The sequence below is a fragment of the Neltuma alba genome, unplaced genomic scaffold (assembly GCF_004799145.2).
Source record: "Neltuma alba isolate B1F8T4 unplaced genomic scaffold, ASM479914v2 tig00010560_pilon, whole genome shotgun sequence".
In the NCBI taxonomy this organism is placed as follows: Eukaryota; Viridiplantae; Streptophyta; class Magnoliopsida; order Fabales; family Fabaceae; genus Neltuma; species Neltuma alba.
Genome location: NW_021635427.1, coordinates 382972 through 397669, shown reverse-complemented (window position 1 = coordinate 397669; position 14698 = coordinate 382972). Strand labels below are relative to the sequence as shown.

At 34.1% G+C, this 14698-nt stretch overlaps 2 protein-coding genes across 3 annotated transcripts; one reads left to right on the top strand and one right to left on the bottom strand.

The window, feature by feature from the left end:
* Positions 1-6690: 6690 nt before the first annotated feature.
* Positions 6691-7847, bottom strand: LOC114757066 (sericin-1-like). The gene is made up of 3 exons (XM_028946061.1): positions 7826-7847; positions 7060-7255; positions 6691-6994 (listed from the first exon to the last, which is right to left on the bottom strand). Exons 1-3 carry the CDS (start codon positions 7845-7847, stop codon positions 6691-6693), a joined length of 522 nt encoding a protein of 173 aa, XP_028801894.1.
* A 966-nt stretch (positions 7848-8813) lies between these two features.
* Positions 8814-14251, top strand: LOC114757130 (WAT1-related protein At5g40240). Of its 2 annotated transcripts, none has more exons than XM_028946122.1 (7): positions 8814-8982; positions 9103-9126; positions 9262-9375; positions 11925-12159; positions 12262-12420; positions 13304-13455; positions 13911-14251. In XM_028946122.1, the coding sequence occupies exons 1-7, from the start codon at positions 8834-8836 to the stop codon at positions 14050-14052; spliced, it is 975 nt and encodes a 324-aa protein (XP_028801955.1). In that variant the 5' UTR covers positions 8814-8833; the 3' UTR covers positions 14053-14251. The 2 variants fall into 2 exon arrangements, with proteins under 2 accessions (XP_028801955.1, XP_028801954.1); XM_028946121.1 differs by having other exon boundaries at positions 9064-9126.
* Positions 14252-14698: the final 447 nt, after the last annotated feature.

The following is a 14698-nucleotide window of genomic DNA, read 5'->3' as shown; positions in this document are numbered from 1 at the left end:
AAAAGAGGACAAATAAAGGGCATCTCAATCCCAAACAATTTATGGCAACACAGACTGTGTGTAGTTATTTGTTGCTGTTATACTTGTCAATAACTACTCTTATAGTTGTCACTAGTAGCTTGCATAGTTGTCATTGCATGCTCTGTTAGTTGGCACTGGATGCTGTGTTAGTTGGCAGTAGATGCTGTGTTGGTTGTCTTCACATGCTGTGTTAGTTATCAGTGGATATTGTGTTAGTTGTCATCACATGCTGTGTTAGTTGTCAATGGATGCTGTGTTAGTTGTCAGTGGATGCTGTTAGTTGACTAGATGCTGTGTTAGTTGTCATTGCATGCTCTGTTAGTTGTCACTGCATGCTCTGTTAGTTGTCACTAGATGCTGTGTTACTTGTCACTGGATGCTCTGGCCCTTGTCATTGGATGCTGTGTTACTTGTCACTGGATGCTCTGGCCCTTGTCATTGGATGTTGTGTTACTTGCCACTGGATGCTCTGTTCTTTCTCACTGGATGCTCTGTTAGTTGTTAGTGGATGCTGTTTTTTGTCACTGGATACTTTGTCCCTTGTCACTGGATGCTGTGTTACTTGTCACTAGATGCTCTGTCCCTTGTCATTGGATGCTGTGTTGTTAGTGAAGCCTTTTGATTATGTTTTTTTTTTTTGCAGATGAACTGTTTCTATACGATGTTGTGTGCTGTTAAGCCAGAATTGTTTACCAATGAGGACAAAATTGAGAACAAAGTGAAATGGGCTAAAGTTTATGTGCAAAATGATACGTGAGTGTAGTTGTTCTGTTCGATTGTGTTATGTTGTTTTTGTTCACAATAATAATTGTATGGTGTTAACATATTCAATTTCCTTAGTAGTGATTTATATGGAGTTCATGTTCTCTCTTGGCTATAAGAATGGGATGGCACTGTTTGTGATGATGCAGGATATACAATGCCACGATACTCCAATGATAAACTACAAGAGTTGAAGGTTGGCTATTTGTGGTGGTTATTTACCCATCCACATAATAAACATAGGGGTGAAGTGATGTCGATGTTATCGGACTACAACAAGAGCAATAAGAGGAGATAGAGTAGTTTACTAATTTTTTGTTTTGTTAGCCCATGATATGTGTTGTAAGATGATTAGCGAACAGGTCATTTTGTAACGAACTGATCAAATTATGTTTATAATATTATTACCTTTATCATCACATGTTGTAATACTAATTTCTTAGGGTTTTATTACACTTTTAATCATATTTCTGTTTTATATGTGTAGAGATATTAAGGGACAGTGTTTTATAAAATATTCTGATTTAATGACAAGTGATATAAGAATTTCATAACAAATGAATGCGTGGAGATTAACAATTGATATTCAAAATTTTTACAACTAAAGGTGTTCATATAAACAATGTCACAGTGCTCCATTGACGAGTCATAGTGCGACCATTGATAAGGAACAGTGTTCTCACTAAGACGTCACAGTGCTCCATTGACAAGTCATAGTGCGATCATTAACAAGGGACAGTGTTCTCACTAACAAGTCACAATGCTCCATTGACAAGTCATAGTGCGATCATTAACAGGGACAATATTCTCACTAACAAGACACAGAGCTCTATTGACAAGTCAATGTGCTACCATTGACAAGTCACAGTACCACATTGACAGGGGACATGAAGAGGTAAGTTTTTGACATTCATTAATAATAATTATATATGACAATATAACAAAAATATAATATGACAGAGTGATTGAAAATATCATTTGATGGTAAAAAAGGTTATGTTACTTGAATTCATATTGTTGACAACTTACATAAGCAAATTCATTGACAAGTCATAGTGCAATGATTGACAAGTCATAACAGGTCTAATGACAATTGAAATGACAGCAGAATCTAACATGCCAATTCATAGCCAACTTTCATTTACACTTCATATACGTGAAACTACACCTATTTCACAACCCATCCCAAAAAAAACATAGGGGTTGCATGTAATTACGAAACAAACCAGTGGTGTGTATCCATTTACAAAAAATTTTCTTCACACCCATTTACAAAATATTTCCTTCACATCCATATACAAAAAATAGTTGATTTCAATATGTTCTTAGCTGGGATTTGGGTTCTTGCATGTCTTAGCAGCGTGTCCAAGCTTCTTGCATCTTCCACAATGATAAACTTTCTTATTTTGGAATTGAGATTCTATCCTATTAATCATTGGCCTTCCTGGAGGTCTTTTTGTTATCGGCGGATGCAAGAATGTTTAGGTCAGTATATGAGTCACAATAGGTGTATCAGACTGTGGGTAATCATGCGTTACAATTGGCCTCATGCTATTTGTATATATTTTCTCCTGTATAGAAAATCCGTAACAATTATCTACATAATCATACACGTTACGGTGAACTAGTTTGATTGCCACACATGCATGTGGACAAGGTATTCCACTCATTTGCCATGCCAAACATGTGCATCTGTGAGAAATAAGATCAACAGTCATATAGATGATGCATCCCTCACGCATTGTTTGCACCGAAATATGGTCATCACCATAATATGTTACCTCCATATATGCACTTCTTGCTATTTGTTTTGACAACTTTGATTCAATATTAGGTCCTATACCATTTTTTCAGCTTCTCATCCCCATTTTGCTAGCAACCATCTTCTTGGCCAACTTCTCTTGATGCTCTTGTATCAAAACCGGCAAGGCATGCTTCCTTTTTTTCAACATCTATGCATTAAAAGACTCAACAAGATTATTAGTGATGTTATCCCATCTCTTAAAAGGAAATTTACTTTGCGTCCATCTATCCACATCCCCATGAGATTCAACCTATTGTGCCAATTGTGAACAAAACAATTTTAAATTTCCCATCACAATATTAAACTCATTGTTATGCTTTGTATATGTGATTCCATCAAGTAAATTAAGTGCATTTTCATGTTATTTTCTGAGGTTCATCTCACACCTCTATTGATTTTCACATAATGCGTACTATAATTTTTTTTCACATGTTGATAGCAAAAAGCATGTCTCTCACCATCAAATACTGTCCTAATAGCACCGATGATAGCATTACTCTGATCTGAGACAATTGTCACTTGTGCTGATCTGGTTATCTCCTTTAGATTCCGTAAAAACCAAGCCCATTCATCATTTGTTTCTTCGCTAACAATACCATATGCTAAGCGAAACAACTCATTATTCGCATCAAATGCACAAGCTGATAATAAAGTTCCTTTGTAAGAACCACTCAAATGACACCCATCTATATAAATAATTGGTCTGTAACCTTGCACAAAGCCTTTAATTGAGCATCCATATGCAATGAATAGTCTCTTAAATCGGTTGCTATCTGAGCCTTCCCATATTGCAACTATATTAGGATCATTTTCCGTTAATCTCTCACACATCCAAGGGATTACCTTATAAGAATATTCTACTCGACCATGTAATTCCGTTAGTACTCTCTTCTTGACCTTATATGCTTGAGTATAGTTCAATTGCACTCCATATTCTTTATACAAGTCCTTTCTAATTTCATTAGGACTCTTGTCAACATTGCACCTTAGGTGATTGGAGAGCCATCATCTAATTTCTAATCACAATTGAAGCAGCTAAATTTGACCTTTCTGAGTGAGAAACAATTAAGTTGTCCTGTGCATGATGAATGTATTCACTTTTGTATGTTCTAATAGTTAAAAACTCAGTATCTTGATGTGCTCCCATTCAATATGCACCCATATACCATGGACAACCATCAACCTTACACTTCACAATGATCTTTTGCTGATTATTCTTAATAAAAAGGTATGAAAACTTCTGGGATAAGCTGTACTTGTATAATGTTTCTCGGAGAGCAGTGGCATTTGGAAATATTTGTCCTTCTCCAATAATCAAATCCTTCCATTTTGTGAAATTCATTTGTGGTGTAGGTGTTGGGATCATTTCAACAGCACAAGGAATTAATGATGGCTATCCAATCACATCAGATAACGTAAGTAGAGACATAGACAATTCATTGACACCTCCAAATGATTGATCAATCTTGTAGGAAATGACAAGTCAGGATGCATGCATTAACAAGTTGGTAACAAGACAGTAATAATTGACATACCAAGAAATGACAATAACAGATTTGTTAAACTAAACTTACACGTCTTGCTCCTCTATTGTATTATCCCTTGTTGCTTCTATGTGGTCCTTATTTCCATTCTCTTCTACATACACATGACCATTTTCTTCATTAAACTTTATCAAATGTTCTACCCCATCATCATCTACCAACTCCACAAAAGTTTTTTTTATCAAACACAACTGAGAATTTCAAAAGAAATGAGTTGCTTTCTTTTCCAGCAATTAATGATATAATCTCCTTTAATTCTTCATAACTTGTACCCTCCTTTACATTTGTTGTTCTTACATTACCTCCCACATATCTCATATCATCTTCTCCATCATTTATAAACTTTCCACCCATGTGAACAAAGCAAAATAGATGCTTTCCAGATGTAACCACCATTAGTAATTTAAACCTGCATCAAGAATCATGCAACCATCATTGACAAGTCATGGAGCTATATTGACAACTGTTGCGGCACACATTGACAACTATCGAGGCCTGATTGACATCACAATATCCCATTTCGTGCCCAATGTTTCCACCCACACTAACCTTCATCTTTTGCTTCCTTTGCCACTGAACTAACATCAGAACAGAGCAAAACCACCCACAAACAACCCAAAAACAGAGCACCCATGATCATCCTACACACCCAACTTAAATCACCAACACATACCAACAAAAACACAGCTTTTCTATTGATTAACTTGTGAATCCCATTCCTAAAACCACCCACAAGCAACCCAAAAAGACAAAAATGATTTTCTGATTTCCCATTCCCAAACAAATTCACAATCTGTCAAGAAAGGTAGGAGAGGAGAGGAAAGAAAGTTTCACACCTAAAGATTCGTGGAGATTCACATGGAAGCTCTTTGGAGTTCACTAATGGTAATAAAGAAGATACTTCATCATCAATGGCTCCTTCCCTCTTTCCTAATGTCTTCTCTCTGCATATTGCGCGAGAACTCCTCACCCACCGTCTTTGTTTCTGATAGCAAGGGCATAAGAGTAATTTGAAGATTTTGAAAATTGCACACAGGTCCCTTTGGGACTTCAAAAAAATTATAAGATTTCAAGGGACTTTTTTGCTGTATATATTCTTGTGTGGGACCTTAATGTCATTTTCCCAAAAAAGAAAGACAATGCTCTCGACCCCATTCCCAACAATTAAAGTAACATTTTGGGGTAAATTTCAGTTAAAGAGCCCATGTTAAATGGGGATAAAATTACAATTTGGTACCCCTTTTTTTCATTTTCTATGCATTTCAAGGAGAAAAAAACCGGACCGGATCGGCCGGTTCAACCGGAAAACCGGTGAACCGGTCTGAGATCTAGTCTGGTTTGCTTGAAAACCGGTGTTCAGTCAAACCAGAGCAACTAGGAATGAACCGAAAAAAACCAGTAAAAACCGAGCAAACCGCTAGCTTGACTGGGTTGGCCAGTTGCTTTTTCCCCCTTCTTTCTTGCTTTCATTGTTTGCCGGACATCTCACTGCTTATGGAGGCCATAGACACTACAGAGATAAGTGGTAGAAGAAGAGGAGATCATTAAAGTGAAGGAAGACAGAACTTTGTTTGTGCCACTTTGAAGCATACTCATGAAAGATTGGAAGACAAGCAGAAAGCTAATAGAGAGAGTAGAATGAATGAATAAAATGTAGAGAGAAAAAAGGGTGCCATTATTCACTGTTTCTCCGTCTGAGAAAGAAAAGGAAGTGAGGAAGGTAGGAAGCACTTTAGAGGATGAAGGGAGAGATGAGTCAAATGACCATGCGTACTCAGGAAGTAAGATGAGCTCCCCCTGCCTATTCTACTCTGCTACTCTACTTGTTCGTTGTCCAAGGAGGAGAGAGGAAAGAAGAATTGCTCCATGAGGGGTGACATAGGGAGGAAAATGTGGACTGCACGTGGGAGAGAGAAGAAATGGTGAAAACAATATAAAAAAAAACAAAAGATTCTGTTGGCTCAGATGAGAGAAAAGAAAAGAAAAAAAAACTGAAAAGAGAAGTGAAAAATTTCATATATAGGAATATTTTGCAACATGATTATCCATTAAAAAAATTAAATATTATTTTTTATAATTAGAATATAAACATTTTTACTAATTTTAATTAAATTATATTATTTTAATTATTACCCGTTTGATCCGGTCTGACCCCGATCTGACCCACTAACCCTTAAACCAGTGTCTTGACCGGTTCATTATCCGGTCCGGTTTTTTGTTCTTTGATGCATTTTCTTCTTGTTTTTTTTATCCTTATTATTATTATTATTCAGTAATTTTCTTATATGTATTTATATTTTATAAATCTTATTTTCAATAATTCTCTTTTCTTAAATAAATAGAGAATAAAACTCATTTATTAAGCATTAAACTCCTTCTAAACTTAATTAAACACTAAGAATAAAAATTGAAATGTTACAATTTTCAGATGAATTACTTTCATTTTTAATTAATTTATACGTATTAGGAACAAAATGTGTTATTAATCCCGAGTTTAGACACGTCATTTTATAATTAAAATTTTTTTATTCTTAGATTGACTGTTGTCACGAGATAAAGTCAAAATAAAGAAGTTAACTTACTACTACCACCATCACTACCACCACCACCACCACCACTACTACTACTACCACTACTACTATTACCACTACCACTATCACCACTATGACTACTACTACCACTACTACTACGACCATTACCACGACTACCACCACTACCACTACCACTATTACTACAACTACGATTGCGACTACTACTACTACGACTACTACCACCACGACCACGACCACGACCACCACTACTGCTACTATTGCTGCTACTACTGCTACTGCTCCTGCTGCTACTGCTACCACTACCACTACCACTACCACCACCACCACCACCACTACTACTACCACTACCACTACCACTACCACTACCACCAACCACTAGCTACTGCTGCTGCTGCTACTGCCACTACTATTACCACTACCATTACTACTGCTGCTACTACTACTGCCACTACTACGGCGACGACGACGACGACCACCACCACCACTACTAGTAGCAACTGCTGCTGCTGCTGTTGCTGCTGCTGCTACTACTGCTACTACTGTTACTACTGCTGCTGCTGCTGCTACTACTACTACATTATAATGTTAATAAAATTTGTTAGCGTAGTAGTCACTTTACTACTGCTGCTGCTGCTATAACATTATAATGTTAACAAAGTTTGTTAGCTCAGTAGTCACTTTTTAGTTGGAGAACCATTTGGTTGCTGTGTGCCAGAGAGGGATTCCAAACTTTTTTTAAAAAAAGAAAATAAAAAGAAATTTTTATTATTTTTCTTAAATTTCAAATTTTTAATTTGTGTTTACTTTTTTTTGTTGTTATTTTGAAGCGTTAGATGCGTAAACTAGAATACTATAATTTCGAGCTTCTTTATCTGTCATTCCTCCTTCAATAAAACCAAATAATCTCTAAATAAAACTATGGGTTTGAATGCCGTCTAGCCTAAGTTATTTCATATATATAAATAGATAGGTAGGAAGAAAATATACTGAAAGTGTAGTTTCATCTTCAATTCAATTCTTTTGTTTTTGTTTTTTTTTAATAAACATATCATCTTCAATTCCAAAAGGACAGATAAACTGAAATTGTGGAGTTCTAGTTGGCGCTGTCCCTACTCTCTCTTTTTCTTAAAATTATCTTTCACCCATGAAGACGGCTGGAGCCATATATCCGTCATACCTACTACGGAGTTACTAAAAAAAAAGACTTAAGAAATTAGTTATTTACTAAAAAAAGGTCTCATGGCTATATGCATTCTATTGGAAGAATAAAATTCATTACAACGGAAACAAAAATCAATTTTTTTCTGTCTATAAATATAATCATATTCAAAGTATTATTGGATATTAAATATGAACTGTTCTTTTAAATAGAGATTTAAATTTTAGTTTATAAAAATTAATTTTTTTTACTAGACTCAACTCCTAATAAAAAAAGTTATATATATCCAAAATATCTTGCCACGTGATTTTTGGTTCAAAAGTTCATAAAAAAGGACAATGGAGAAATGGCCACTCAATAAAAGGATAAGTGGGCACCACAAAGCAATCGTTTAACCAATGAAATTGATGTGCACTTGAACTTGCCCCCACATCGGCCATCTTGGGGTCTCTTCCATAATCATTGTTTTTCTTAAGTAATTTAACTTATTTATCCCTCTTGTTAATTAATCTCTAATCCTTCCTCCTTTGTATATAAAAACAAAAAACTTACATATGGCGTATTTTTGCTGAATTAAACTGACACATATGTTTTCTATTTATATTTTATTTGATAATTAACTTTTGTTGTTATTACTTTTTAATTAGTTTTAAATGCAAAATTTATTCATTTCAACTTAAATAAAAAATATATTATGTACACCAAAAAAAAAAAATACAAGTTCACGGACACGTTTTTCTTCCCCACTTTTTGTAGGGTCTCCCTCCACTCAAATTCTGGCCAATAAAAAGCACAAGGTCTTCTCCCTATAATTTGAATCATTCTCTTTCTTCTCGAAAACTTAAAAATTAATAATCAATAGTATATAAGCCTAAAATGGAAAAATAAAATTGAACAAATTCCAAGCCTTTTTGGGGTAGCAAAACACAAGTCTCTGCAACCTCAACATCTGAGGCAGAAGAAAATGGGGAAGATTGGACCATTTGTGGGAATGGTGGTGGCTATTCTGATACAAACAATAAGCCAAGTGGTAACCAAAATTGCCCTCAATGGTGGCATTAACACATATGTCTTGGCTTTCTACTCCTACGCTCTCTCATCTTTTCTCCTTCTTCCCTTCATCGCCTTCCTTTTCCACAGGTTCCAACCTCCCACTCTCTGCCATTTTTAGGGTTTTAAGTTTTAACAGTACGGTTACCTGTCTTCTTCTTTCTTTCTCAGGTCTCAAGCACCTCCTCTTAACTTCTCCTCCATTTGCAGATTCTTCTTGCTTGCCATCTTTGGGTTTGTACTCTTTTGCTTCCTTCTTCACTTCCATATTTGTATAACTCTGCAATTTTTTCCACTTCTGACAAGTTCTATAGATATAAATGAATGTTTTGATATTGATGACAGTGAAATCACTTAACCATATTGCAGAAGCTCAGGGACTGTACTTGCTTATGTTGGCTTAGATTTAAGCTCACCGACAATGGCCGCTGCCTTGCTGAACCTTATTCCTGCTTTCACTTTTGTGCTTGCTCTCATTTTCAGGTTCTGTTTTTTTTTTTCTTTTTCTAATTTTGTTTTTTGGCATTCATCTCTGCTTGTGATTTTTCAAAAAGAATACAGCTTTCTTTGTGCTTGCCTACGAGAGAGAAAAGGATATCACTGCGTAATTTTTAAGCAGGATTGGGATGCAATATGCCAAAATTGAATAATGCCATAATTTATTTGAAATTTCTGTATTTTTTTCACCAAAATTTTTTTATGGTTAATACTTATAGTTTTGACAATAAAGCTAATAAAATAGACCAAAATAAACTGTTTCACTGTTGCGTTATTATTAAGATCCAGGGATAATTAATTTGCAAGTCTCTATGATTTCACACAATTTTTTATTTTGTCTATATTTTTTTCTTATAGTTTCATATATTTAAAGTCTCTATAATTTTTAACCAAATCTTTATAGTTTCATATATTTTTAATCAAGCCACTATAATTTTTTTTATTAGATCCTTATAGTTTCATCTATTTTTAATCAGGTTTCCATAGTTTTTTTTGGTCATTTTATCAATCACTTGAAATTACAAGAATTTCATTAAAAATCAGGTAAAACTGAAAAACCATAAGGACATGATAAAAACAGAAAAACTCTAGAAACTTGATGGAAAGGGGGAAAACTATGGAGACTTGATTAAAAATTATTAAAATTATAAGAAGTTGCATGTTAGGTTTAAGTTGCAAAATTTGCTCTGAAAGTTTTTGCTCATGAGCAATGTTGGTGGGAAGGTTTTTTTAGGTTTAATGTCACTTCAAAAATTTCAAGATGTAGCAATGTTGCCTTACTCTGCTAAAAAACCAACATTGACCATTAAAGATGGCAATAAAAAACATTAACTGTTAAAAAATTGAAGTTAGTGGTTAGTATTTTTAATGATAACGGATAGCATTGCTCCATTTTAACACTTCAGGGGTGACTTTTAACCCACAAAAACTTCTGAAACAACATTACTCTTGAGTGAAAACTTTGAAAATAAATTTGCATTTTAATCCTTCTTAATATTTTCATTCATTTTGATGATGCCTTAATTATTATGATTTAGAACCAGTGGAAAGGGATGTAAATGACAAGAAAGGATGGGAACGGGTTTCATTGCTCTTCACCCTAAACGATGGCCACAAATATGGTGGTCATTATCTAATTTTGGCGATATAAACTACGCCTGAATCGTGTTGATCTCACTGCAGCAATGAATAATATAATTTGCAAGTCTCTACGATTTCACATAATTTTTAATTTTGTCTTTATATTTTTTTCAACAAGTCCTTATAGTTTCATCTATTTTTAATTGAGTTCTTATAATTTTTTTATGAGATCTTTATACTTTCATCTATTTTTAATCAAGTTCCTATAGTTTTTTTTTGTCTCTTTATCAATCACTTGAAACTATAGGAATTTGAATAAAAGTTAGGGATTTGATAAAATAGAAAAAATATAAAGAATTGATTAAAAATTAGTTAAAACTATAAGAAGTTGTATATTAATTATGCCATAAAATTATGAAGAACTTGAATTATTAATATGGTTAATATGCAAATTTGTGCTAGAAGTTCTTTCTTTGTCTTGGAAGTTTTTTGGGTTCAATGTCACCTTAAAAGTTTAAAATATAGCAATGTTGTCCCATTTTGTTAAAGAATCAACATTGACTGTTGAAAAATTGATGTTGATTGTTAACATTTTTAATGGTAAGAGGTAACATTCCTCTATTTTAACACTTCTGGGATGACCTTGAACCCAAAAAACATCCGAGACAACATTGCAAAAACTTTCAAAATAAATTTACACCTTAACCCTTCTTAATATTATCATTCATTTTGACGATGCCTTAATTATGATTTAGACCCAATGCATTTCTTAGAAATGGAAATGGATGTACATAGCAGGATAGAATGGGAAAGGGTTTCATTACTCTTCACTCTAAATGATAACCACAAATATGGTTGTCATCATTGCAATAATGAGTACTATAATACTTATCACTGCAAGTACCAAAACTAGACTCAAAAGGGGCAACGTAATTTAAAAAAAAAAGGTTGTGAATATTAATAAGATTATGTTATATATATTTTTGGTTGAAGATATGAAACATTTTTCTATATGTATCCTATGTTCTAAAGTAATTTGTAGTGCATCAATCACTTTAAAATATTTTTTCATGTACGTTTAGCACCTTAAAGTATTTTTTAGTACAATTTTACATTTAACAATTTAAAGTGCAAGATGCACTAAAAAATAATTTAAGGTGCTAAACATACTTGAAAAAATATTTCAGGGTTTAGATCAAAAATATAATTTGGGGTGCTAAATACACTTGAAAAAATATTTTAGGGTGCTTGATGCACTATAAAATACTTTATGAGACTAAATGCACATGAAAAAAATAATTCAGGATGCTAGATGTACCTTCATCCTATATTTTTTTCCATCATTTGTCATTTGTGTTAGTAAATGGCACAATGATTTTTTTTGTACCATACACTTAGTGATGTAATTATAGCATGTGAATTGAACTTGTACTGCCTCAATTTTAATTGTTCAGGATGGAAATAGTACATTTCGGAGAAAAGAGCAGCCAAGCCAAAGTGTTAGGAACAATAGTATCAATTGGTGGAGCATTTGTTGTGATATTCTACAAGGGCCCACCAATCTTCAAGAATCATTCTTCAGCATCTTCTTATAAGCAGGTTTTGTCGTTAACACAATCCAACTGGGTCCTTGGAGGCTTTTATTTAGCTACTGAATCTTTCATTGCTTCACTTTGGTACATTTACCAGGTTATGTTCATTTTCCTTTGAAACTGTAACCAAAAATAGTGTATTGTGTAGTGTATAAGTAGGGAAAATTGATTTTTGCTTCTCTTTTGCAAAATGTTTCAGGCATCAGTCATTAAGAGCTACCCTTCTGTAATGGTGGTAGTCTTCTTCCAAATTCTCTTCTCAACAATTCTGTCAGCAATATTTGCCATAATTGTAGTTGCAGATCTATCAGCATGGGTCTTAAGACTTGACATGGGCTTGGTTTGCATTATCTACCAGGTAGCATCCTTTGCTAAGAATACTCATGAAAATTTTTCTAACTTCCATCTACGATCTCAATATTATAAACAATATCGATAGCGCCATTCAAAATTACATGCTTGAGGGCTATGGGCCAATCTTTTCTAACTTGACCAACATTAGTTGGTTTTCTCATAGAAATTCATTTATACTTGGTGAGCACTTAATGGAAAGGAAATGGAAGGAAAAGGGATTAAGGGAAAGTATTTTTGACTGTTTTTGGCATAGATTTCTTTTTGTTTTTTGCTTTTCTTTTTTGAATTAAAGAGGTAGATGCTCGAGGTTACAAGCATGACTAAACCTATGACCTTCTACTTACAAGGGAGCTCTAATTCCACTAAGCTACAGGGCTGGCTATGTTTGGTACAAATGACAAGTGGATTTCTTAAAAAAAGAAAAAAGAAAAAAAGAGATTTCCACATTTAATTAGAGAGAGCTTTCTCAGCTTGCAGATTTGGTTGGCGAGTCCTTCAAGGTGTAATATAAGAATGAGTTTAGGTGCTCATCAGCATATATGATGAGCTTGGAGCGCTTTTCACTTTGATGAGTATCAAAACTGGTTTCATGTAACATAGGGATACTTAGTTCAAATGCTGGTATGAGAAGAAACATAAGATGAGGAGAGAGGTTTCTGATTACAGACCCTTAGTACTCCGCAGTGCTTTTGATAGGAAATATCAATTTATTCAATAATATACCTCCACTTCACTTTAGAGTTCATATGGTTGTTTGAAAACTTACTTGGTAGGTAGGAAAGTTAGGTGATGGAAATTAAAAGAAACTGCAATTATGAAGGTAGCTAGAAAATAAAACTTGAGTGTTTTTAGTTATTCATAATGCTAACTTGTAGTTCATCACATAGGCAGTGGTTGCCGTAGTGATTCGCTTCATTCTATACACATGGAGTGTGAAGAAAGCTGGACCTCTGTTTTGTACAATGTTCAAGCCTGTAGGAATCATTTTCACTGTTATCATGGGTGCACTTTTTCTGGGGGATGATTTTCACCTTGGAAGGTAACATTTGAATACCAGATATTATCTACTATCTTACACACACACATATACTCCCTTCAGTCTTATTTATAAGATTTTATTTATTGGTCCTACCAAATTTAATAAAACATTCATTTCTATGTGCATGTGTATGTATATGTGCTCTCTTTGGTTGTTTTTGTAAGATCTTATTTATTGGTTCTTAATACAAGACCTTTTACAAAAATTAATAAAACATTCATTGCACATTTTCAAAAATACCCTTATCTCTTTCACTCTTGCTTTCCCATCCTCCCTATCTTTCTTCTCCCAATAAACTATACCAATCAAAAAGATTGTTTTAGGAAGTTGTCAAAATTTCTGATATTCAGGTACTTTTTGCTTATTTTTTTAATCTCATGAAAATTGTTAATAATGTTCAGTTTTTGATTAGTTGTGTTATTGACAGCAAAAGATCTTGAATGAATGTCCTGCAGTTTGGTGGGCGCGGTTATAATTGTGTTGGGATTTTATGCTGTGATTTGGGGCAAAGCTAAAGAAGAGAGGAAGGCTGAAGCAAGGTTTGAAAACCTGGAGTCATCTTGCCATACTGCTCCTCTGCTGCAAAACAAGACTTAACAGATATTGAAATGTGGGATGGGGATCATTTGAAGACGCTTATGAAGTGTCCTCCAAGTTAGAGGGAGATTAAAAAAGAAACTCTCTCTCTCTCTCTCTCTCTCTCTCTATATATATATATATATATAAATGGAATGGCAGGCACAAAAGATGCTATCTTGTTCAGCAGACAATTTTGGAAGATCTGCAAGTCGCTGATGGTATGAAGTCACGTTCTCTTTTCACAAAGAGAATGGGGCTATGCTTAGGAATGAAATCAACTAATTTGATGTACTTCTGAAATCTTGTAAATAATAATTGATTTGGGGATGATATTATATAAATGGTTGCTCATAAACTGTAAATGTTAGCTCCAGATCTTATTCGCAGACAGCCTTGATGGCAATAAGAACAGTGCAAGAACTACTGTTGATTGTTGATGAATCATGTAAAAATATTTGAACCAAAATAGTTAATCAACGAGTTGATTTTCAGTTGTAATCATGTGCTTAATTATGCAAGCTTGAGCAAATACCATTACTTGTTAATTTATTAGTTTCACAAGGTACCCTTTATTTTTTTGGTTATCCCAATTAAATAACTTCATATGAAAGTATAATCCAGAATTTTTCATGGGCGTGATTCACTTGCAGCAACTCAAGCACTG